General features: G+C 42.7%; 1 protein-coding gene across 1 annotated transcript in view; it reads left to right on the top strand.

Annotated features, from left to right (window-relative positions):
• Positions 1–27,320, top strand: part of LOC134226107 (uncharacterized) — a 206,215-nt gene that overhangs the window by 168,674 nt on the left and 10,221 nt on the right. Inside the window, exons 8-9 of the mRNA XM_062706661.1 lie at positions 18,958–19,064; positions 19,880–20,033. Of these exons, the coding sequence (XP_062562645.1) occupies positions 18,958–19,064; positions 19,880–20,033 (261 nt within the window). The remainder of the gene's footprint in view (positions 1–18,957; positions 19,065–19,879; positions 20,034–27,320) is intronic.

The raw sequence follows: 27,320 nt of genomic DNA, 5'->3' as shown, positions 1-27,320 counted from the left end.
ATCAAAATCAATTTTCTTCGCGGGGTATCTTGATGGCATTCGATTTGTCAGTGATATTTGAATGTAATACCACATTTTATCCATTTCCGCTTCCACCCACATCAACTGGAAGGGGTTCGTCCATAGCCTGCTTCTGATTTAGCTGTCGGTCCCACGATACAAATCTTGAGTTTTCAAGAAGAGGTAACAAAAATTTAAATGAGAAAGAAATTGGAATTCTTTCGGATGGATAAGACTCCACAGGCGTCTTACTAAGCTCATATGTCTTCTTAATCGCATAAAGTTTTTATGGAATCTGACGCCAGAAAATTCGTCACTCACACTCAACCTTCTGTGAAATTATAGTTCTCAGACGAACCGACAATGCGCCTTTCCAATCACAGGCATAATCAGAATGTTGAAAGAAAATTTCTTTTGTCTACTCTGACATCAACGTCAGATGATTTGCCATCCATGGAGAAAAAACTTCTGCAGCGTCGCCAAGCGATTATGATTTGCACTTTGAAGTATGTTCGTCTCGGGTCTACCTCCTCTAGTGTATCTGAGAAAAACCGATTTGTTTTCAATAATTTTCCTTTCCTATTACAAACAGAAATAAAATCTGAATTTTGAAAGAAAATATCACTTGACTGCTACTGACGCCAACGTTTCTGCAGCGTTGCTCTCCGACGAGCGTTTGTGATTCTGATACTGACGAAAACTTCCTTCAGTACCGCGGGAATGCAACCGACGCCATTGTTTGCTATCAACCCTTTCTTTTCATAAAATGCTTGTCCTGAAGAGAGTCGATTTTCAATCTACAATGCGTCTTTCGAATGCCTCACAGCAATCAAACGTTATTACGAACCTTGCGTATTTCTTGATATTTCTCTTGAGTACTGCTATTTTCGGCGACGACCAGCGCATTCTAATCCATTGTTTTTAATAGTTGGGGAAAATCTTAAAGAGTTCGTCGATCGATTGATACCAAAATCTCGAAAATCGGTACTTTTCGAGAAGGTCTCAAATTACAATCTATCTATCTTTGCAAAGGACGTAATTCTACGTCAAAAATTAGCCCCCCCTAGAATTTTTCGTTAGTTACGCCAATGTCTATGCCAATATTTTAGCAGAATGCTCATTCGCCATTGAAAAGCATCATCTAATACCTATGTGAAGTATACTAAAAATATGATAAAAGCTAACTATACTGTCGTTCAAAAGTGCGGTCGAGCCAAGATCGGTGTTGGTAAAAGCTCAAATTCTCAAATCTTATCGGTGATTTTAATCATGCGTGGGTCAAATACCATCCGAATCATGGCCCAGAGAATCGCTCATGAGTCGAATTGCGATTTGCATCATTGCATGATGTTTACGTGTTCTTCATTGTTGAATGCATTGAATTAACTGTCCGAAAAACTCAAGTGCGATGCTCTTCCTACAGAATCGCAAGCGATTTGGCTCGTGCATGAAGCCTCAATGATTGAAATATGAGTATGATTCTACCAACACATGGTCAAGATGCGCAATGAGGCCCTAGAAACTCAAACTTGACAGAAAAACTGCACGCAAAAAAAGCGTTCATGAATTCGTGAACTAACACGAGTTCACGGTGTATTTTTTCGTGAACAACAGCCACGGATTCGGGAACATAGTCACGTTTTCTGGAAACGTGACTGGTGCTTCCGAATCCATGAATTAAATCACGGTGTATTTTTGCCTGTTTACGAATTCGGGAACGCTTTTTTTTTGCGTGTGACGTTCACCAACAAGAACTAGCAAATGTGTGGCTACCAGGGTTCGTAATGCTCACTCAATCCCAGGACCACATAATTTTCCCTCACGAAAGTTTTCGGGGAGAAATCGCTTTTCGGGAAAGAAAAACAGCCTATAGGTTGGTAACAATTTTTCGCTCACTTCGATTGCCGCTAAACGATGGTTTGCTCTTTTTCTTTCATATTCGAGTATTTTCGTGGCATCATCAAATGGTAGTATCTTATGTAGAACAAATAACTTACTGCTTTCATACAGAGAGCGTGGTGGTGTGGCTAAAGTAAGCGCATCCCTACAGCTATTATTGTTACTATTCTGGGTTCAAATCCCGGCGCGGCCATACAATTTTGTAATTGCTCTGCGGTAATTCTCGCGAAAAGTGAGTGAGAGGTAAAAGTAATGGAACGAAAAATGATGTTCATCTAATAGGCAAGATTTTCGTTCATGTTCCAATGCTAATTCTAGAGAAAAGATTGATGGGTGAAAGATGATCCTCAACCATAAACAACGAAACAAGATTTTCCCTTGGCCCGAAAAACGCTTGCTTTGGTTTCATTGAAACGAAAAGTCGAAACCCTGGTGGCTACAAAGCAGATCTTGCTGAAGGTGGCTGAGATCGCACCCTGGTTTGGATTTTTTACGTAGGACTACGTCTGTGTTTTCTATATTGGGGTACACTTTGCGATTACGAAAATCGGAGATTTGATTTACTTCATCAAAGATCATCGCGAAAATATGATACATTTTAAGCGTTAATATCTCAGCCGTTTATCGATGGATTTCCAATTTTTTTGAATCATTCACAGTATAAAAATGTTACAGCATATATGATGTAACAAAAAGGCTCCGTTCGATTCGACTCATTTTTTCATCACTTTTCAAAATTACAGGTTGTCCTTACTATGGAGCTTGTATTCAATATTGCGTACAAGAAAAAGTTGGATGCATAATTAAAGGCTATTGAACGCAAAAATATGAGTTCAAATCAGAGATGCATCCTGAACAGAACATGAGCCAAGAGCGTGCCTTGGTGTTCTTAGTTTTAAACTCTGAACACAGTTCAGTGTGCACTGGGTTGGTACGCAAGCAAAGCAATCATGGTAACTAAGATTCCTTAGATTTGAAACTATGCAAAAACATACGAGCATGCTTGATTTCTATCCGTTATAGATGCCCACGTGTACCATTACTAGCCGAAAAATGTGTAGCATGCCGTCTCTTGAATTTGGTTTCCTAGGATACAAGTTGCTAAGTTAGGTCAGTGCTCTTGAACACTGTGCAGTGTTCAGAACGTTTTGAACACGAACACGCGTTCTCGTGTTCAGATGCATCTCTGGTTCAAATATTTCCATGACGTGTAATATTCAGAATTTTTAACTGTGTTCGATCAAAGAAGAGTCTCCGTTTCTTTGAATTGTTCTGAAAATGCTGATTTTCAGTTATGTATTATCAATAATTGATAAAAAGTTTAGAAATAGGTAAACCAACCAATAACGGACATGCATCGCAAGCACAGACATCAGAATCAAGCAACTTGTGGGTTTGGATCTAATCCTCGGTCCAAACAAGATTTCACGCATTCGGGACATATCACCGCAAAGGCACTGGTAGAAAGCACCCAGTCAACACAAGATCGTATATGATGTCACATAAGATGCTAAAGTGGAGGCCATATAGGTACTTCCCCATACAATATGTACGTATATCGCCTCCACTTTAGCATCTTATGTTGCATCATATACGATTTTGTGTTGACTGGGCAGGTAACACACATGTTGTAAACGTGTTCCTATAGTTCATAAACAACCAAATTCAGTCATATATGCTCGGTCACTCAAAAGTCACATAAAGGCGCTTGGTACGGTTTCGCTGAATCCCGACCCTATAGGTTACTGTAGCAAAATTAGTCTGAGTTGTGCTGCTAGAGAAAAAAGTTCACTTCCCGCCGACGACAGCGAAATCGATGAATAAAATTGGAAATTTTCGCCAACCAGCAACCATCGCTCGGACATATGCCAAGCGATTATATTTTGTACTATGAAAAAGCTTCTTCTTGAGACTGGTGGTGGTCAACATTCTTCTCAACAATACGCATTTTGAATCGTAGACTGCCACGAAGACCAGTTTCTCCGATGCTTCGGGAACGCTCTCTGCGAAGTCCCGAACAAAACGGATCGCGCGCGATAGAAAGCAGCTTTCTTTTATCTAATGAAGTAATCCCGTTAGCCCTCCCATTCGTTAATTATTATGAATGCTCACGTACTTGCACTAAAAACTTTTTTAGAATAAAAATCATTCCAGTTTGTGACAGCAGCGCGTACGGACGTGCTTTTTGCTCGCACTTTTTTACAAGTGTTTTTTTCTCGTTCGTTCGCTGTTTACGTTTTCGCTTCGTCGCGATATTTTCTCCCGGATCCGTCATGGGAGACTCGGTGGCCGATTCGGTCGTGGTAAAGGTGCCTTAGCGCCCTACTCTTGGAGGCGCGGGTGACCTCTCCCAGCAGCTTTTGCAGAGCAACGTGTTCTCGCCGATGCTGCTTGATGACCCCAGCAATCCGCCGAAAAAGAGAAAGACCCAACAAACATTGGAAGCTGAAGAAGAGCTCGTTTCGTGGCAAATAAGCTTCTTCAACTAAAAAACTAGCTTGTTCAGCTTAAATTGTTTGTTGGGGAAGCAGCAATCGCAGCTGCCGCAGGTGCAAGCAGAGCGGAAGGAAAAGTACCCGCCTGTGTTTGTGAAGGGCGATCCGCCGGATTTGCGCCCGAAAATTCGCCAGCTGATCGATAATGGGCTGAAATGTACCTTTCGACTCTGTAGCGAGGTCGTGAAAATGATACCGGTAAACAAGGACCATCATCAATCCGTCGTGGAATTCCTCCAGTTCCACAAGTATGAACACTACACTCGTGACCACCCCGACACGAAGCCGGTCAAAGCTTTGCTGCGAGGGCTCCAAGGCATGAAGGAAGAAAATCTTATTTCGGAGCACGGCTCGGCAGGTGTAAAGACCTGAAGCTGGTCGGCATTATAAATAACACCGTCGTTGACTGGGGGCGATATCAGCCGGTACACCGCGACGTCACGCAGTGCACCATCTGCTTCAGGAAATGCGGCATGAAACCGCGCTGCAACAAGTGTGGCGAGCTCCATCCGACCGTAGAGTGCAACAAGATGGAGGTGGTTGATCCCAAATACGCCAACTGCGGCGACAAACATCGGGCTACAACCAAGGACAACCAAGACTTTCGTATCGTGCGACTCAGCCGATCAACCAGGGGAGGTGAAGTGGCCAACGGTCTTCGCTACAACATCAACTGTCGCCTGCTGACAAACTTCCAGCTGAACAATATTGACGCCATCGGTGTCGAAGTGACCACTTCCGTCGGCACAATCACGCTCATCGTGGCGTACTGCCCAAGTCAAGCTAAAGCCGGCCTAAATGCCAAGCACCAAGCCTGGGGCAACAGTCACGGCAACCAAAACGGCACCATCTGGAGCAACGACATGGAGGAAGGCCACTACACGATCCTGACCCCGGATGCCCCCACTCGGCTGAGTCGGTTCGGCGTCCATTCGACAATAGACTTGTACATCACCAACTTGAACGACCACATCTCGCAGCCGGTCGTCTACCATGAGCTCAGTTCGGATCACTATCCGGTGGTGGCGGAAGTGGGCTCCTCAGTCAATCGGCATCAACAGTTCCGGCGTAACTACCACCAAGTCGACTGGGGCCGGTTCCGAAGGTGCGTGTACAACAACGTTGACTACGAGGCGTGGCCGGTAACGCCTGAAGCAATTGATTGGCAGCTGCGTTCAATCAAGGAGATGATCTCGGTGGCCCGTGAACAACACGTACCGACGCGACGGCTCGGCAAGTAAGCAACACCTCAACCATCGATACACTCACCAAAGATTTGATTCGATTGCGGAATGTCACTCGCAGGCAGTTTCAGCGTACTGAACTGCCTGAACTTAATGCACGCTGCAATCGAATCACAAAAGTTATCCAGGCCAGAATGGCGGACCTCAAAAATAACGATTTCTCGAATAAGTTCCGCACTCTCCCATATTATGCTAAGCCGTTCTGGAAAATGACCAAAACACTAAAATCCACGCCTCGGCGCATTCCACCTTTAATCACACTAGACAATAATGGCTCTAAGGATCGCATGATAACTCTTGCAGAGAAGGTCGCTGAAATAGGTAGTCACTTCGTCAGCTCACACAATCTTGGGCGACACATCGTCAGTCCACACGAAGCAGCCGTCAACGAGCATGCTAACAACATCCTTTTGATTCCCAACGACTTTTCGGAGGAGCTGGAGATCTCATCGTCGAAAAACATGAAGGCCTCAAGCTTCGACAGCATCCTGAATCTCGAGCTCAAACACATGAGTGCTCCGTTCTTTCAGCACCTCTTGCTGACCTCCGGCTCAGCTACTTTCCATCGTCCTGGGAGTCAGCGAAAGTCATCCCCATCCGGAAGCCTGGAAAGGATTTTTTCTCGCCCAAAAGTTATCGTCCAAGCTATTCGAAAAAGCTATTCATCACCGGTTACTCCTGTCTGCCGAAAATCTCAACATCTTGCTCGAGGAACAGTTTGGTTTCCGACGCGGTCGGTCAACCGTACACCAACTGACTCGAGTTACCAACTTCCTCAGGCGGAACAAGTCTGTCTCTAAAACATCCGCCATGGCTTTACTCGATGTTGAGAAGGCATTCGACCATGTATGGCATGATGGCCTGGTGTACAAACTACAACGCTACAATCTTCCCAGCAACCTGGTGAAAATCATCAACAATTTCTTGCCGGCAAGGACATTCCGAGTCTCAATCAGCGGAGCGAGTTCCAATGCGCACAACATCGTCGCAGGCGTTTCCCAGGGCAGTGTCCTCGGGCCCCTGCTTTTCAATCTGTTCACCTTCGACATACCAGAACCTCCAGAAGGCGGCATTCTGTCTCTGTTCGCAGATGACACCTCCGGTAGTTCGCAGATGACATAACGGTAGATCAGTGATCAGAGCGCTAGCGGCAAAACTCCAATGAGGCCTGGATGCCCTGACAGAGTACCTCACCAGCTGGAAGATCTGTGTCAACGTGGCGAAGACCCAAGTCATTTTTCCCAGCTCTGAATCCCCTAAACATGTTCCGCCTGGGGACTGTAAAATCATCCTCAATGGCACGATTGTAGAATGGGCAAATGAGGCCGACTACCTTGGCATGACCCTCGACAGCAAACTTATTTTCAGGCAACAGGTTGACAAGACGGTGACGAAGTTCAACGTTTTGTTGAAACTCAACCGTCGGTCGTCATTGTCCCTAAAAAATAAGCTTGCTGTCTACAATCATCCTCCCTGTGATCGAATATGGCATGCCGGTTTGGGAGAGCTTTGCTAAATCCCACCACCTCAAACTTCAACGGGTCTAAAACAAATTCCTGAGCATGACCCTAAACACCCCTCCCAGGACAAGAACAAGGTCCACCGTCTGGCCGGGATAGAAACCATACATGAACGCTTTGGTGAGCGTAAAGAAAAGTTTAGGGTCCGTTACTTCCATGCGGATCAGGCTCCAATTAGGACGCTAGTTCCATTCTAGGTTATCAAATTTTTAATGTAAATATTAGTGTACATAATAGTTAGGTTATCAAATTTTACAACACACTAGCGCCTCCTTAAGGCCGTCATGATATCACCGACGAACCGACGTGTCACTGGCGCTCTCTGATTGTCTCACACTTTTTAACGGCCTTTGGCTTAGGGTGACCATATGATATCCTAAAGGAGGACATGTCCTCCTTTTTCATTAAAAATCAGATGTCCTCCTTTCGCGCTAAAATGTCCTCCTTTTCGGATATCTAAAAAACCATTGAATAATTAACTTTTTCTGTAGAAATTCCAGTTTAATAAACAATACTGGAACAGAAATCCATTCGTTGCAGAGATTAATCGTTGCGCACATTTGCGTATTTTGCTTTCTAATATAATATTTTCCTTCAAGTTTTCGAATAAAATCAATGTAAATATTGAAAATTAAATACAGTAACACAGTTGTCAAAGATATCAGAAGAATCGGAATTGTGGAAAATTGATTACTTTAGCAAATAAGCAAATCCTCCTCAATTTTCTACAAGTAAACACCAATCGAGTTGGCTTTGGATAGTATCGCATGGTACGTTTCTTGAATATGTGAGGCAAAGAGCAGCCGCCATGCCTTCAGAACGTCGGCTCCAGTTTTGATAATTTTGATTTTCTTCAGTTGCAAACTTGGTGATACAGTTGACGGTATCATGATCATTTACATGCCTTAAATTGTGATTTTCAATGGCCTTCAAGAATAAAATCTTCACTGGTCATTTAATCAATGCTCTTTTTGGCTAAATGTTCAGAATTGTTTGTAATGATCTTTTCTGGGATTGGAATATCGCTGAAAATGCCAACAAAATAGTATTCAACACTAGCAGACCTGACGAGCTTCGTTTCGCCTAAAATTGATTGATTCCCTGGTTAGCTCTCGAGTTTTGAAGAAAATTGTGTTTTGTTTCTGTATGGGAGCCTCCCTTTCGAAAGAGTGAGGGGTCCCGAACCATCTTAAGAACCTTTCCCGGCCCCAAAAACGCCTGCATACAAATTTTCACGCCGATCGGTAGTAGTAGAGTATTTTCCGAGTCTTTAAGGGTCAGACAGAAATTCTTTTCTACAGGGCTGGTAGCGATGAATGCTGTTCAAAATAGTGACTTTAGTGACCAACGATGGCGAAAAAAGAGACCAAATAGTGACTTTCAGCAGCAGGAAAAGTGACTGAATAGTGACTTTCATTTGCATTTGTCACTGCACATGGATTTTATTTGAAGTTAATAATTTTCAAAAATTATGTCTCCTCCTAATATCTTTTGGTCGAAAACTTCAATGTGAAGGGGCAAAAGATTAAATAAAAAAAAATATTTGTATTACTAAAACATTATTCAACAAATCCGATGAAAACGAAATTGTGTGCTTATTTAGTGACCTTATTTTTTATGCACTATTTAATTCCATTACTTTGCTATCTTTACAAGTATACGTATTTAGACTTCAACAGTAAAGACGTCTTTAGTTTCTCAAGTCGTGTCAAGTATGAGACAGTGATCAAAGTTTACAAATAATTAAAATAGTTCGTCTTTTGCCTAGAGGAATCTGATAAGTTTGTTTTATTTGATTTTAAAGTATTTTTTAAAATTTTCTACTTTTTTTATGACAGAAATTTTTATAATTGATTTTAAGACATAGATTTAAATAGTTTATAAATCTAAAACCCAAGAATAATTTCAAAACCTAAAGAATTTTCTCAAGACTTAACAAAAGCCTAAACAAGAAGTTTGAGCTACCATTTACCAACCAACGAATTCACGATTTTTCTCGATGAAATATCCTTTATGCAGTTTGAAATGTTTAAATTGTCATAAGAATATATTTTGGAAAATTCTTAAGTATTTATCTGAGCAGATGTCGAGAGACCATTCATTTTGCTCCTTTTACGGAAACATTACGGAAAATAATCTTTATATGGTAAATCTTTACACACTTAGTATTAATTGCTGCAGCTCTGCAAAAATCCGCGCAGCCGTGTGTCCAGCAAAATAAATACCGATATCCCGGCAAAAATGATGTGATTTTCAGCAACTTTGACAGAAATCTCAGCAAGTCCTTTGCAGTATCAATCAGAAGTGCCAATTTCTCCATTTTGATTCAAAAATTTATATTTTTATTTATTTTTCAAAATATACAGCTATTTGTTATAAAAAAAACTAAAAAGCTTGTACACTAATGGGCTTACTCTAATGCCTTCGCTCACTAATGATTTCCCCGAAACAACAGGAAGTGTATCTAAAATTAAAAAGATCAATCTAAATATGCAACATTTTAATTGATAAAGTGTAGAATTCAACAGTTTTTAAAAGAGGTTTTATACATAGCAGAGTCAGCAATTGGCTTTGTAAATATATTTAGATTCTCAACATCTAATGACAACTCCGAGATTCACAGCGAATCTGGAGTCACGAAGAAATTCCGAATAGCGTTCGGGCCAAAAATTACTAAGTGGTCATTTTTCCTAAATTCGTCATTTCATGTCCGTCATGAATAAAACATCTTTCGACGGATGAAGTTCAAATTTTTCAACATTTTTTCCCATTCCACGACGGTGTTCACGAAGCATAGTCAGAAGTTTCAAAATAGTTAAAAATAGTGACTTTTCCGAGAAAAAGTGACTTTAGTGACTTGAGGTCGAGAAAAGAGACTTTTTAGTGACTGACCCGAAAAAAGTGACCAAGTCACTAAAAAGTGACCCGCTACCAGGCCTGTTTCTATGTACATAGAAGATTTGTTCACTGTTGATTTTAAAATAAGTTGAAGCTTACAGTTTATAACTGAAAAGTGCCTAATATAGACCACGTTGACAATTAGAAATATTCATCTGGAAATGTAATATTAAAAAGGAGATGTTGTATTTCCAGTCAAAGTTGCATATGCTAGCGAATAAGTGCACAAGATGGAGGCGATAGGCACTTGCCTCAATTTGACTTCATGCCAAGTGTCCACTAACAAAAACTTCTTTCAATAAATTTAAGTAAAACTCTAACGAATATAATATTCCTAATCATATTAAAAACTAAAAATCGATGGATGTTTTTATGTCCTCCTTTTTAACCAAATGTCCTCCTTTTTCGCTACGATTCGGCTGATTTGTCCTCCTTTGGAAAAAATTAATATGGTCACCCTACTTTGGCTTTTGCGGGCGATCGCTTCTGTCAAATGAGCTAAGACACAACTCCGCTGCAATGTTAATACACCTAGGTTGGTAGCTGAGCCACGAAAACTTCGCGAGCCATTATGGGGGTGGCGGTAGTGTTAATGATTTTTCATCATGGCGTCGTGGGCAGCAAATTTGAATAATTTTTCATTAAGTGACACGTCGGTTCGTCGGTGATGATATAATATATTTTAAAACTCAAAAAAAATAATAAAAAAATCAAATCGAAGTTGGAGGGGCAAGCCGGCCGATCACTGTACATGTAAAAAATAATTGCAGAACAAAAAATGGTTAAATAAAGAAGAATTTTACTACTGCTTTTGTGGAACGAATATAATTCTTTCTGTTCGAGTAGTGCTGCATAGTCAAACCCGCGCGGAGCATTACTCAACATTATCCACATACCAAAATCGCTGGAAGGTACATTACTAGATCTGCCCATATGAATAAATTTGAAATCAATAGTTTCTATGACCCCTCCGTATATATCGTCTCCATACAATATGTTTATTTGCAATCACCTACATCCAAAGCAGTAGGTGTAACTGCCTTCAGACTCAAAAATGCTAATGAGTGTGGATTGAAATTATCTTCTCATATGAAACAATTCAATTAGCACTAGGCTTGCCGCTCGCTGGATTCCTTACCATGTCCTAGCGGTGATATTTCGTACCAGCCAACACTCCCATTTAGTGCGTTCCCTTTCCGCAAGCGTCAAAGATTACCAATTATTCTACCAACTGAACATAACGCCGCAGCAGCAGTGTCCTCAATGCCATCCCATGGGGCTGTAGCATAAACAGCGCAAAATTTGCGATCGATTCGCGATTTGGCATCATGTACAGGTTCGGAGGCAGGTTACCCCGTTAGCGATGATCGACCATATTCTGCGAGCGAACGAACGGCAGCCAGCAGTCGGTGCGCAATGTGTGACTGCAATGAGCCGTACGGCTTGAACAGGAAGGAATGACAAATCTCAAATGGTTATTAATCTTTATAATTTTAATGACATTAACGACATGCTGTTTGAAAAAAAAATCCCATTTGAGGGTGTTGTTAGGAAGAATTAAATACTCATTGAGCAAATTTGACAAATTATAGGTAGTCAGATTCTTCTATTTCATTATGAGTCTTATAGATCAATAGTTTCTATGACTCAAGATACTTTCCGCAACTCGGGAACTAGCCATATGAGCTTCTCTATACTCGATGCCTGCTGTAGTCCTCCTTCCGATTGCAATATAAATATTATGAAGCATTATTGTGTCTGCGGCTCTGCGTGTCCAATGGGCATGAAACAAAAATCTCCATCCTAGAATAAGGGAGGTGGATTCCACCACAAAAACGTATGTTTTCCCTCGTTTCGGAGGAGGAAGAACATGCCACACGCGGGAAGGGGCTGTTGTTTGTTGCTGTCTGGTTGCCTGTCTGTCCCCGAGGTCCGAACATAAAATGTTGGCAAAATACAGCCGTTGTCACGTCGCCGTCGAGAGGCACACTGCTTAACCTATGCAGTGACCCCCTTATTAGTCGAAGGTGGTGGTGGTGGTGGGCTTGGAAATATGGGTAAGATGATGATCGGTTGGTCTTGGTTTGGATTTGGGGTTTGGAATCTTCAAGTACCTTGGAACGGTGACGATATTAACAGGTTTTTGTCGAAGGACACACATTTTGAATGCTTGGTTTTGAATCATGGCGAGTTCTTACAATTTTTAAAGTGTATTCACAATTTGACCTGATTTTGGTATCCTGGTACACATCTCATGCTTTGTGAGTTGATATAGGAACTGCTTCTTCTTCTTAAATTGCTCTACATTCCAACTGGAACTTGGCCTGCTTTTCAACTTAGTATTCTATTAGCACTTTCTTAATTATTAATTGAAAGCTTTTCTTTGCCCTCCAACCCGAAAACATCATAGACCGGAACGAGAATTGAACTCGCCATCTCGAAAATATTTCAAGAATTCATCCAAAAATGTTTACAGTATTTTAAACAAGAAATTCTTTTACGAATTTCTCCAGAAAATTCTTCAACAACTGAATTTCCACATGGGAAAAATTCTATGTTAGATTCAGGTAAAATGTGTGGAGATGTGTTCTATGAGGAATTTCTGGTGGAAAACATAACGGACATTTTACGGGACTATGCGTAAAAAAATATAAAGATCTCCAGGTACGTTTCTGGAGAAATTCATGGAGAAATTTCGTAATAGCTCCTTTGGAATTTCTGGACTCCACAGAAATTTTTTAAGGGAATTTGGAGGAATTGCTTCAAAAGCTTCCGAAAAGTTTCTTGCAGGATTCTCCGGAGGAATTACCGGAGGGACCTTCCGGAGAAATTCCTAGAGCAATTTCTGGATGAAATCATGGAGGAATTTTTGGAGAAACTTCTGAAATCATTCTTGGAGGAACTTCAGAAGAAATTCTTGGAGAAATTTCTGGAGGAAGTTCCGGAGGAATTCCTGGAGGAAGTTCCGGGGGAATTCCTGGAGGAAGTTCCGGGGGAATCCATGGAGGAGCTTCCGGAAGAATTCCTGGAGGAAGTTCCGGAGAAATTCCTGGTAGAACTTCCGGAGGAATTCCTGGTGGAATTTCCGGAGGGATTCCTGGAGGAACTTCCGGAGGAGTTCCTGGTAGAACTTCCGGAGGAATTCCTGGTGGAATTTCCGGAGGAATTCCTGGAGGAACTTCCGGAGGAATTCCTGGAGGAACTTCCGCAGGAATTCCTGGAGGAACTTCCGGAGGAATTCCTGGAGGAACTTCCGGAGGAATTCCTGGAGGAACTTCCGGAGGAATTTCTGGAGGAACTTCCGGAGGAATTTCTGGAGGAACTTCCGGAGGAATTCCTGGAGGAACTTCCGGAAGAATTCCTGGAGGAACTTCCGGAGGAATTCCTGGAGGAACTTCCGGAGGAATTCCTGGAGGAACTTCCGGAGGAATTCCTGGAGGAACTTCCGGAGGAATTCCTGGAGGAACTTCCGGAGGAACTTCCGGAGGAATTCCTGGAGGAACTTCCAGAGGAATTCCTGGAGAAACTTCCAGAGGAATTCCTGGAGGAACTTCCAGAGGAATTCCTGGAGGAACTTCCAGAGGAATTCCTGGAGGAACTTCCAGAGGAATTCCTGGAGGAACTTCCGGAGGAATTCCTGGAGGAACTTCCGAAGGAATTCCTGGAGGAACTTTCGAAGGAATTCCTGGAGGAACTTCCGAAGTAATTCCTGGAGGAACTTCCGAAGGAATTCCTGGAGGAACTTCCGAAGGAATTTCTGGAGGAACTTCCGAAGGAATTCCTGGAGGAACTTCCGAAGGAATTCCTGGAGGAACTTCCGAAGGAATTCCTGGAGGAACTTCCGAAGGAATTCCTGGAGGAACTTCCGAAGGAATTCCTGGAGGAACTTCCGACGGAATTCCTGGAGGAACTTCCGACGGAATTCCTGGAGGAACTTCCGAAGGAATTCCTGGAGGAACTTCCGAAAGAATTCCTGGAGGAACTTCCGGAAGAATTCCTGGAGGAACTTCCGGAGGAATTCCTGGAGGAACTTCCGGAGGAATTCCTGGAGGAACTTCCGGAGGAATTCCTGGAGGAACTTCCGGAGGAATTCCTGGAGGAACTTCCGGAGGAATTCCTGGAGGAACTTCCGAAGGAATTCCTGGAGGAACTTCCGGAGGAATTCCTGGAGGAACTTCCGGAGGAATTCCTGGAGGAACTTCCGGAGGAATTCCTGGAGGAACTTCCGGAGGAATTCCTGGAGGAACTTCGGGAGGAATTCCTGGAGGAGCTTCCGGAGGAATTCCTGGAGGAACTTCCGGAGACATTCCTGGAGCCACTTCTGGAGGACTTCCTAGAGGGACCTCCGGCGGAATCCCTGGAGGAAGTTCTGGAAGAATTCCTGGAGGAACTTCGGAGGAATTCCTGGAGGAACTTCCGGAGGAATTCCTGGAGGAACTTCGGAGGAATTCCTGGAGGAACTTCCGGAGGAATTCCTGGAGGAACTTCGGAGGAATTCCTGGAGGAACTTCCGGAGGAATTCCTGGAGGAACTTCCGGAGGAATTCCTGGAGGAACTTCGGAGGAATTCCTGGAGGAACTTCCGGAGGAATTCCTGGAGGAACTTCCGGAGGAATTCCTGGAGGAACTTCGGAGGAATTCCTGGAGGAACTTCCGGAGGAATTCCTGGAGGAACTTCCGGAGGAATTCCTGGAGGAACTTCCGGAGGAATTCCTGGAGGAACTTCCGGAGGAATTCCTGGAGGAACTTCGGAGGAATTCCTGGAGGAACTTCCGGAGGAATTCCTGGTGGAACTTCCGGAAGAATTCTTGGACGAACTTTCGGAGGAACTCTTGGAGTAACTTCCGCAGGAATGCCTGAAGGAACTTCCGGAGGAATTCCTGGAGGAACATCCGGAGGAATTTCTGGAGGAACTGGAGGAATGCCTGGAGGAACTTCCGGAGTAACTCCTTGAGGAGCTCCTGGAGGAACTTAAGGATGAATTCCTGGAGGAACTTCTGGAGGAATGCTTGCAGCAACGCCTGGAGGAACTTCCGGAGGAATTCCTGGAGGAATTTCCGGAGGAATTCTTGGAGGAACTTCCGGAGGAATTCCTGGAGGAACTTCCGGAGGAATTCCTGGAGGAGTCACGGCAGGAATCCCCGGAGGAACTCCCGGAGGAATTCCTGGAGGAACTTCCGGAGGAATTCCTGGAGGAACTTCCGGAGGAATTCCTGGAGGAACCTCCGGAGGAATTCCTGGAGGAACTTCAGGGAATTCCTGGAGGAACTTCCGGAGGAATTCCTGGAGGAACTTCCGGAGGAATTCCTGGAGGAACTTCCGGAGGAATTCCTGGAGGAACTTCCGGAGGAATTCCTGGAGGAACTTCCGGAGGAATTCCTGGAGGAACTTCCGGAGGAATTCCTGGTGGAACTTCCGGAGGAATTCCTGGAGGAACTTCCGGAGGAATTCCTGGACGAACTTCCGGAGCAATTCCTGGAGGAATTCCCGAAGGAACTTCCGGAGGCATTCCCGGAGGAACTTCCGGAGGAATTCCTGGAGGAACTTCCGGAGGAATTCCTGGAGGAACTTCCGGAGGAATTCCTGGAGGAACTTCCGGAGGAATTCCTGGAGGAACTTCCGGAGGAATTCCTGGAGGAACTTCCGAGGAATTCCTGGAGGAACTTCCGGAGGAATTCCTGGAGGAACTTCCGGAGGAATTCCTGGAGGAACTTCCGGAGGAATTCCTGGAGGAACTTCCGGAGGAATTCCTGGAGGAACTTCCGAGGAATTCCTGGAGGAACTTCCGGAGGAATTCCTGGAGGAACTTCCGGAGGAATTCCTGGAGGAACTTCCGGAGGAATTCCTGGAGGAACTTCCGGAGGAATTCCTGGAGGAACTTCCGGAGGAATTCCTGGAGGAACTTCCGGAGGAATTCCTGGAGGAACTTCCGGAGGAATTCCTGGAGGAACTTCCGGAGGAATTCCTGGAGGAACTTCGGAGGAATTCCTGGAGGAACTTCGGAGGAATTCCTGGAGGAACTTCCGGAGGAATTCCTGGAGGAACTTCCGGAGGAATTCCTGGAGGAACTTCCGGAGGAATTCCTGGAGGAACTTCCGGAGGAATTCCTGGAGGAACTTCCGGAGGAATTCCTGGAGGAACTTCCGGAGGAATTCCTGGAGGAACTTCCGGAGGAATTCCTGGAGGAACTTCCGGAGGAATTCCTGGAGGAACTTCCGGAGGAATTCCTGGAGGAACTTCCGGAGGAATTCCTGGAGGAACTTCGGAGGAATTCCTGGAGGAACTTCCGGAGGAATTCCTGGAGGAACTTCCGGAGGAATTCCTGGAGGAACTTCGGAGGAATTCCTGGAGGAACTTCGGAGGAATTCCTGGAGGAACTTCCGGAGGAATTCCTGGAGGAACTTCCGGAGGAATTCCTGGAGGATCTTCCGAAGGAATTCCTGGAAAAACTTCGCAGGAATTCCTGGAGGAACTTCCGGAGGAATTCTTGGAGGAACTTCCGGAGGAATTCCTGGAGGAACTTCCGGAGGAATTCCTGGAGGAACTTCCGGAGGAATTCCTGGAGGAACTGTCGGAGGAGGTCCTGGAGGAACTTCCGGAGGAATTCCTGGAGGAACTTCCGGAGGAATTCCTGGAGGAACTTCCGGAGGAATTCCTGGAGGAACTTCCGGAGGAATTCCTGGAGGAACTTCCGGAGGAATTCCTGGAGGAACTTCCGGAGGAATTCCTGGAGGAACTTCCGGAGGAATTCCTGGAGGAATTCCTGGAGGAACTTCCGGAAGAATTCCTGGAGGAACTTCCGGAGGAATTCCTGGAGGAACTTCCGGAGGAATTCCTGGAGAAACTAGTTCTAATATTTTAATAAAAGATCATTTCGTCACCGTGCTATCAAAATTCGGAATGAGTTACCCAGAGAATGTAGAAAACAGACTAGCTATAATTCTTTTAAAAATTGCGTAGAATTGTATTACAAATAGTTAACAACATTGGCATTATTGTTTACTTGTGTTTAGTAGCATATACTTTGATAACTATTAGTTGGTTATTTGTGCTATTATGATAGTTAATCTTCTTCTATATATATAAAACAAAGTTGGCATTTGTACGACCGCGCAACACACAGGAATAGACAACCCAATTTTTGCTAATTTATATTCGTTTTCTTCTTCTCTTTACGAGGAAAAACGTTATGATGAAATGGAAATGCTTTGAAAATCAAAACTCAATCTTTTCGATGAAATAGTTTTTCGTACAATTTGCATGAAATTTTAAAAATTTTGATCACTTTTGATCACTCTTCTTCTTCTTCTTCTATATATATAAAAGAAAGTTGGCATATGTACGACCGCGCATCACACAGGAAGAGACAGCCCAATTTTTGCAAATTTAATTTTCGTTTTCCACTTCTTTTTACGAGAATACACGTTATGATGAAATTGGAAGGCTTTGAAAATTCAAACTCAATCTTTTCGATGAAATGGTTTTTCGTACAATTTGCATGGAGTTTTTAAAATTTGATCATCTTCTCTTCTTCTTCTTCTTCTTCTTCTTCTTCTTCTTCTTCTTCTTCTTCTTCTTCTTCTTCTTCTTCTTCTTCTTCTTCTTCTTCTTCTTCTTCTTCTTCTTTTTCTTCTTCTTCTATTTCTATATACATAAAAGAAAGTTGGCATTTGTACGACCGCGCATCACACAGGAATAGACAGCCCAATTCTTGCTAATTTATATTCGTTTTCTTCTTCTCTTTACGAGGAAAAACGTTATGATGAATTTGGAAGGCTTTGAAAATCAAAACTCAATCTTTTCGATGAAATAGTTTTGCGTACAATTTGCATGGAATTTCAAAATTTTGGTCATCTATATATATTAAACAAAGTTGTAAAAAAATTAGAGATCATTCTGAAGAACCGATTTGTTTTCTAGATAAATTGTGGACGCAAAAAATTGTATCAGAAAATTTACCAATTTTTGGCGAGACAAAGTTCGCCGGATCAGCTAGTAAATAAATGAATAAATAAATAAATGGTAGCCTAAACTTTGAATTGTTTGTTTGAATCTAAATTATTTGCGTAAGTGGTTTATTTTTCTTGGTTGACGTAAATATTACCAACAATAGTCACATACTGCCAATGTTGTTTTCTACTCTACATAACTGTCGAGGGAAAAGATAATTATGTTTTAATAGCGCGTAAGTAAAAAGAAAAACAATTCTAAGATATCATAATTATACTGCCATAATTGTTTTCATTCAAAATCTAACCACAAATAAACATTTTCAAAAGCTTCAAACATGTCGTGGATTCGCTTGCCATTCCAAAAAATTAACCCTTTTTAGAAGGCACGTGTTCGTGCAAGGGACTGATTTCTGTACCTATTGTAATCGATTTATCGCAAACCATACAGACATTCATTCGATTCATATCGAGAACGACGATCGCTGGGTGCGCGATCTGCGATCTGCGATATTGAAATCCTCCCTCGAAATTCTTCAAGCCACCACACCACGTAAGCCCCGGAGGTCAATATTTGCGCCGTATCTACTTGCCACAACGTAACATATCTGATGATCCCCCATATGACCACTCTATATCGATCGGGGTCCCAGCCCAGGTGTGTTCCAGCAGGCTAGCTTGTAGTCTTAATTTCCATTGCCTCCGCCTGTATGGTTTATTGAATTTTAATGCAAAACAACACTTTGGGCTCGACAAACATCTTCATGCGAGCGCGATCCAGCAAATCAGTTTGCATACCGACCGGCAGAACGGGTGGGAGGGTCCTTGGAATTATATGCCCACTAAATTCGCGCTCCTTAGCCCGGGGCGATCCTCCGATTCTCTACACACATCCACAACCACTAGGCGCGATGGAATTTAAACACGGAAAATTTTGATTCTTCTCATTTCAGCGGTGAATTCCATCTAGGGTACAATCGCAACGAATTGCAGGGCATTTCGTGGTACCAGTTGCTGCACTGGGAATCGACGCGGGAGGCACAAAGCAAACACCGACTGAGTAAGTGTCCTCCACTTCTACGGGTTTTGGTTTGATAACATAAAACGGCGATGACAGGCGGGCGATCGGGAACCGACTTGTGCGATTTATCTCGATCGGCGATCTGTGGGAGACCCGCTTGTGAGTGATGGATGGATCGATGATGCCAAGTGGAACTCACAGAGATTGCGATCCCCTAGAGGAGATGTTCCATACCGGTCCGGCTGTCGTCGGCGACGGAATGCATCTGATGAACATCTCGAGTAATTAAGAAATTAATGATGGCAAATCGGTTATCGGTAAACATGATCTTGACAACCATGTCACATTTCCCGGGAGGTTGCGTGCTCTCCCTTTGACGATAAACGGAAAACAAAGCTGTTCCTGCTCATCGATCCGACGTGATTCACATGTAGTTTTTATTCTACAATCAGCTTGCCTTCCTGTCGTCGCTAGAACATCAATCAAAAACTTTAACTAGCGATGCTGGTCTCGCTGGTAGTAGAATTTAAAGCATTTTCTCCTCATCGCTGTTTTTGGAGAATATCCATCCCCTTCTGATAATTCTCGCTTAACTTTTCAAAAGGACCAAAGTAACATTTTTTTCATGAATTAATTTGAATAGCGTAATCAACATAACAACATGAAAACTATTGATTGCGCTATTCAAATTAATTCATGAAAAAAATGTTACTTAGGTCCTTTTGAAAAGTTAAGCGAGAATTGATCACCGATCATTAGCCTAATTGAAATTTACTCATCCAAACACTCCGTGGTTCATTAATCTTTCAACCCACCTGATTTGTATTCTTCGCATCTGAATACCTTCATTCCAGTTACCCAATCCGAGCAGGACCGTTCCTGTATTCTGCTGGTACGGATGCAGCGGAGACAAAACGACTTCATTTGGGTGCACGTGGTGCTGCAGGTCCGCGACGGTCAGGACTCGAACCAACAGTCGGTGATCGTGTGTACGAACCAAGTTTTGAGGTAGGTCCACGAGTATTGAAAACAAAAAAAACGAAATTTTTCTAGCGCCTTATCAATCACAGACAATCTCTCCGCTCGAATTGATCGCAATCTGACCTCCAACGTATACAACCAGCATCGATCGAGCCGCGAGGTGATCGATTGATGTGTGGTACTTACCTGATACGGAACATGATCGAACCGTTAGGCGCGCTCAATGGATCGTTACAAAGGTGCTTTGACAGTTATTGACTTGTGCAGTAGATGTATTGCAGGTCCAGACAGCCACGAACTTGCAAGACAGAGAGTGTATTAAAAATCAATTGGATCTTTATCGCACTTGGCTTTTTGGGATCAAGTGATCGGTTCAGTCAGGCGGAATACAAATTCAAATTAAATGATTCAATTAAAAGAATTCGTTGTAAATCACTGTCACCCCAAAACGTGTTCTACTTGGACAAGCTTTTCAATTATTCTTCAAAGCCATAAGATTTTGAGGTGCCATTTTAAATAAAGATCTACAATATAATCTTGGATAAAATTGTTGATTCGGACTCGATTCCGAAACTTTACAGTTAATAAATACTTATAGAAATGTTTTATGAATACTTTTATGTACTAAGCTGCACTCCAGTTTTGGGAAGCAACACCAGTTTATGACATCAGAGACTGAACTTCATAACTCGGTACCTTTCCATCTGACTGATGTTAGTTATTGAGAAGCATTTTGAAGATAAATGAAAACATGAGATCCATAAGTAGAAAATTGAATCTGCAAGCCGTTTTCCTCATTCCATATAGGGACCCTCACGGGATGAAAAATGCTTGTAAATCATATGTTTACACACGTGAAGAACCATATTCAACCAGAACTGCATCCAATGGAACAGTGCTCTGAATACTGTTCCAAAGATTTACTGACCAATAACCCGCATCGACCATCTCGTAAGCATTGGCTTCGTTCTCACATAAATAATCCGTCGGAGCGGTGTGGTCTTGCGAACCGGGTCATATATTTAATCCTCGGAATAATAATTATGCTCGAACGAGTTTTCCAACGTTTAAATGCAAGTAATTTCCCTCCCATACCAAATGCACCATGATTCTTCCCAGTGCTATATGTCTGTGAAAAGTACTTTTCATTTTACCTCGATCCCTCGATCAAAGGCATGATCATCCCTTATACGATAATAGGCGAGTAATTTGCATATCCAAAATCGGTAGAATTTATTTTTCGGATCTGGTTTAATTGGTTACGAATGACTAAATTGACCTCCCCGTTTCTCTGTCTACCGCGCAATTACCATTTCCTTCCCGTAATGACCCACATGAATGGCGATCGACTGCAGGACGCCAGTCAACAATCCAAAAACAATCACCTTCATCGTTGAACGGTGCTCTGCTTGCTTGCTTGCATATCGACTTTGCTGCGGAGCAAAATGGATTTGAACCGTTCCAAACGCATATTGTACCATTCGTTGGTGCGTCGCATCGTCCATAAGAGCAAGATTGGATTAAGGCCCATCATTGCACTTCCAATCTGGGCCCCACTTGCGCACCCACAAATGACCCCCCTATCGTTTGTGCATGACCAGATTACATCCAAAGTGGATATGTGGAATACTGAAAATTCCTGCTAAATTACCCCCAGAACAATCAAATTTTATTTTATTCCGACGGCCCGTGTTCGCCCTTTTTTAATGCGTTTCCTTACGCTGCTGCTTCATTCGAGGGGGGTTCAACACGGACGACGCGACGATGGAAGTGCGATGGAAGCAGCATGCAGTATCGAGGAGGCATTATTGGCGTGAACTTTGCATGAATGAAATGCGAACATCTTCAGGATACGTGATGTAAGGCCAGGGTGGGTTTCAAGGGAACACATATATCGAACACTCGTTAGACGGATGAAAATTACAAAATTATTTTAGAATAAAACTCGATTTATGCAGCTTGCAGTCCTAGGCTTGCTCTATCTATCTATGTATTAGAGGTAATCACATTCCTTCAATAGAATTCGAGCTCGCGACCCTCAGAATGCTGAACTTTAATCACGAACGACCGCTTTCGGCATCCACAACTTAGTGGTTACCCAGGTGGTTACTAAATGAGCCCGAATTTTTTAAAACCGTGATCAGTAATATAAACTTCAATTGGCTTCGTAGGACAATATGCGTTTGTCTTCCTTTTCATACTACCAACCAGCTGTCAGAGATTTTCGTTTCATTGATGGCACAAACTGACTGATACTCTCGTGAGGCCCGGCGTTTCGCGCCTTTCACCTTTTTTAAGACCGAGAAGTCGCCTTCTCGGTATGTTCCGGTATGTTCCGTCCAAACGCACATAGGTGTATTTTGCCAATCTAGCAGGAACAAAGTTGATTTTAAAAAAATTGCTGAATCCTACTTTAAAAATATCTAAAAAAAAAAAAAAAATAGCTGAATAGTGTGTGACTTGTTATCTGTAATTTTTGAGTAACAAAAGATGAAAAATGGCATTTTGTTATTCGACAATATTCGGTAATATTTCAATACACAGTCAATAGATATACATTCATATTTTGTAATTGTGAAATAAAATCTTGCGCAAATTTGCGCCATTTTGAAATTGGGGTCTCCGAAGTTGTAGTAGATTTTGAGATATTTCTAGGAAATTGATGTTATTACCTAACTATTTCACTTTCCACACATTATATAGTGGTATATAGGAACAGATTATTCATGTTTACGAGATTTTATTGTATCTAAATGAACTTGGGGAACATGGGGTAAAGCGGCTTATAATTCATAACGACATGAAAGAACTATGCGTGACTGTCGAAATTAACTATTTTTGTTTCCAATTCATATTAATCATCCAAAACATTTTTTTCGTTAAATACCTTGGCTGTGCATATGCACAGCACATGTTCCGAAATGGACAAATTAATATGAAATCTGCGAAAAAAAAATTCATGTGTCTTGGAGGGACACGAACCCTCAACCTCATACTCTCTAGATAGGCGTGATAACCCCTACACAACTAGACCACTTAAAGGTCACGTTTGCGGAAAAGCCATCAGAATCCGAGTACCCTTTTTTGCAAATTGAATATCTTTCGGATACTTGATTTGTTCAATCGTCACATGTGCTTTACTGTTGTATATCCACAGTCAAGCGAGCCCACCTTTTTTATTATTCGAGAAACATCACACTTGTCATCCAAAACATGTTAATATTTGTTAATTATTAATAACAAGGAAGCTTGTTATTTGTAAACAGATTAAAAACAATAATAGGATAAATGTGAAACAACATAACCATATGAATAACTGAGACGTCACTCTAACAATGGATGAACTGAAAGCAAAAGTAAACAAAACCGTTTCATTAGGCCACGTCATCGAGAACATTGAAATCTGTTCTAGAAGAAACAATTGAGGTATCTCTTTCGGTCACGTGGCAGATAAATTAATGAACTGGCATGCATACTCACTAAGTCACTTTCTTGCTTACTTACTTATTCAACCAAATCGTCACACGTTTACCTTCTCGTATATCATTTGACTCTTCGCTTTTTTTACTTTTTCTTTCTTACTCTAATAATCAATCATTTTCTCCTACTAACTGAAAAATAAAATGGCATCGATTGTATATATCACAGAGAAACATGGCTCCGTAAAGCGTTATACACGCCTGAGCCTATCAAATAAACGAATTTGGAAAAAAAATCAGTCATTTGCTCGCTCAGTTACTCACTCGCTCACTAACTAAGTAATTGACTTGTATCACAGACAAACAGACGTAACAGCTTCAACATTTTTATGAAAAATCCATCGCTCAACTCCTTTGCCCCCATCTTGCGAGCATATTGCACGAAACAATGTTTCGTATGACATTGTCACCAGAAGGCGCTAGAGTGAAATGTCAAACTCGAAGGATTACGACGCTAGCGCCTCTAGCTATGAAACGCGCAATCAATCAAATTCAAATTGATCGTTGAAGTCATGGTCGATGGTAATTTCTCTAGTATTACGTCTGTTTGTCTGTGCTTGTATGTTCACTATCACACTCAATCACCCATTAACCTGCGCTCTTGCTATCTTGCATGCTCACTCAGTCACTTATGCAGTTACTTACGTACTCACTCGTTCGCGCACTGTTCCTCAAATTTGATTCCTATTTTTTTATTAACTCCATTAGCTAGTCTATCAGTACACTCTCTTACTAAATAATACTCTCACTTACTCAATAACTCACTCAGTTACACACTCACCCGCTCACTTACTCACTCTCATGCTTACTTGTTCACTCACTCACTAAGTCATTCACACACTCAATCAATCAGTCTTTCATTTCATTACTTCTTCATTTATTGACTACCTCGCCCATTCACTTGTTTATTTATGCTCTCAAAATCATTCATTCACTCACTTGCTTACGCACTCACCTGCTCATTCACTCACTCACTTACTTACTCACCCACTCACTCTCGCATATGAGTAAACTTACACGCTCTACATACAGTCATATCGAGACCAACATATGAAAAGGGCGTAACAGTCAAAATTTATTCTTTCCGGTTCCTCATCTACAAACATTGTTTTGGCTCTTACGCCATTTTCAAATGTTGGGCTAGATATATTCATTTGATATAGTAGAAAGGTTAAGTTATCCTCGTATATTCATTTGGTAGGCACTCTGTGTTCTTACCGCTGCTGTGACGGGAGATCTACTGTGGTATTCTGTTGTACAGAATTCACGCAGAATCTATTTTTAGATATCCATAATTCGTCATTGTTGTCGTTGTTTATGTCGTGTATCCAATGATCGTTGCATTGTTCGGTTCCATTTATCCGTGTAACGTTGGAGGAATGCCTCCGCGAAAAGCAAGTTGTTGTTGTCAGTCGTCATCAGGCAGCCGTACGGTAAGGCGCGTACCCCAAAACGCTACCGTATGAGCTGCGAATCTGGCGACTGACGAGGATTTGGTGGAGGGTCTGGGAATCGAACCCATGACCATTCGCTTATAAGGCGAACGTGTAGCCAACTGCGCTACGGGACCCCCCACCGAAATAAAGTAGTTTATTCCGGCTAGATTGGCAAAATTTTAGATTTGTGGCTAGATTGGCGCTTGGATTTGTGTTCGACGCTGTCACCGGATTGCTGCCTGTGCCGTTTCGAGTTAGGCGCAGTCCTTTCTTAGTTGGCCGTCGAAGCGAAATCAATCGCCTCTTTGGCCATAATGGCTCCTCCGAGAAGGAGAACACCTTTGCCATCCGCCGGATACACGCGTCCTGTTCGTGTTTTGCGACTTGAACAGTCTGACGGAGCAAGAAAGGGTTCTGCTTCAGTTCCTTGCTGTTCCTCTTCTGCCTAACGCTCGCAAATTCGACAATCATCAAGTTCATCGTCCGATGACAAAAGACCACCAGCTAAGGGTTGTGTACTTAGCTGGTAGTGCAGCCTGGGCACTGTTGTCCTTCTGACACCAGCCAGAGTGAGAAGGTACGCCTCGAGCGTCTCTTCACCAGGAGGAGCGGCTCAAACTGCGTCTGCCTGGTACCCAGCGGCTGATTAACGAAATGTTGTATCGCGTCAGCTATATCTAAGATGGCAGCCCCACCAGCGCGATGTAGGTAACGCGACCCCGGTAAGGTAGCTTACTGAAGCCTTTCAAATACCACAAAAAATTGAGATAGAAAAAAAGAGAACGTTATTTTTGGCAACCGACCCGGCAACGAAATAAGGACTACGTTTGGAAACCCAGTACCTGGAATGTCAGGACCCTAAATGAACCTAGACGAGTGGGCCTTCTGGCTCGCGAACTGCAGAAGATTGGAGTGAACATGGCCGCTATTCAAGAAGTCCGATGGCCCAGATCCGGAGAACGTGAATTCCGAGCCGTGAACCCCACAACCAACACCTGCATTCAAGTATAACATCTATCACAGCGGCGGTGAACAATCAGAGCATGGAGTTGGTTTCGTAGTGATGGGCAAGCAGATGAATCGAGTGATGCGGTGGAAACCCATTAGCGAACGAATCTGTGTGTTGAGGATACGGGGCAAATTCTTCAATTACAGCCTAATCAACGTTTACGCATCGACAAACGATAAATCCAACGACGTGAAGGACACGTTTTATGAATGTCTTGATGAAGCCTATGGAGAGTGCCCAAAGCATGATGTGAAAATTGTTATCGGAGACGCTAACGCTCAGGTCGGTAGAGAGGACCTTTTCCGTCCCATAATCGGTAGAGAGAGCCTTCACTCCGCTACCAATGACAACGGCCTACGGCTAGTAAATTTTGCTGCTGCCAGAGGGATGGCCATCAGTAGCACTTACTTTGCACGAAAGAACATCCGAAAGCACACCTGGAGACACCCAAATGGTTAAACTTGCAACCAGATAGACCAAGTTCTGGTGGATGGCCGCCATTTCTCGGATGTTATCGATGTGCGGACATTCAGAGGTCAGAACATTGACTCCCCAAGCAACACCTCTTGTTTCTCAGTGAGTAACAACAACTGTGGTGTGACTTACTAAAGGTCTGACTTATGCACAACGCGTTGTATTTGGAACTCCTTTGTGACACAAAAAGCGCAAGAGGTGGAGCCTATTTGCAACATCTTGCGGCTACAATGAAAATAAAAACACAAAAACCAACCGGGAATCGAACCATGGACCTTGAGATTTGCAACTTGCTACTATAACCATCACACCAACAATTCTATTTGGAGATTCTGCTACAAGTGCACTACATAAACAACAAAGTCATTTGTAACTTCATTGTACCTTATACGGAACATGCAGGGGACTGTCAAAAATAAAATACTGCTCAGCTGAGCTCAAAGTGTTTTGCAACATATCAGAAACATTGTCGTAACAGCAATGAACCGAAGTGTTATTAATTCTGCAACTTATCTGTTTTGTTTCTGATATGAAACACATCGAATTTTAAACCACCCAAGAAGTCAGATGGGTAGAATATTGCGACGCCACTTAAACGTAAATGAAACATTGTGATTTTCTGAAACTGGAAATTGGCGTTAATGCGACTCGATGTATTGCCAGTGTCTTCAATGCAATTTATTAGGAACAAACACCTATTTGAAAGATGTTGCGCGTGCTGCTTGGGTCTGATCACTACATCGTTGTCAGTAAAATTCGATCACGGTTGTGAACTGTATCGAACGAAAGATCACAGCGAACGATGCGTTACAATATCCAGCGATTGTCGGCGGAAGGAGTATCGGCTGAGTACCGCCAGAAGCTCGACGAACGAATAAGTGCAATCAACGTTAGCGACAACATCAACGATCTATGG

The sequence above is a fragment of the Armigeres subalbatus genome, chromosome 3 (genome assembly GCF_024139115.2).
Source record: "Armigeres subalbatus isolate Guangzhou_Male chromosome 3, GZ_Asu_2, whole genome shotgun sequence".
NCBI lineage: Eukaryota > Metazoa > Arthropoda > Insecta > Diptera > Culicidae > Armigeres > Armigeres subalbatus.
This window is presented reverse-complemented; position numbering and strand designations above follow the sequence as displayed.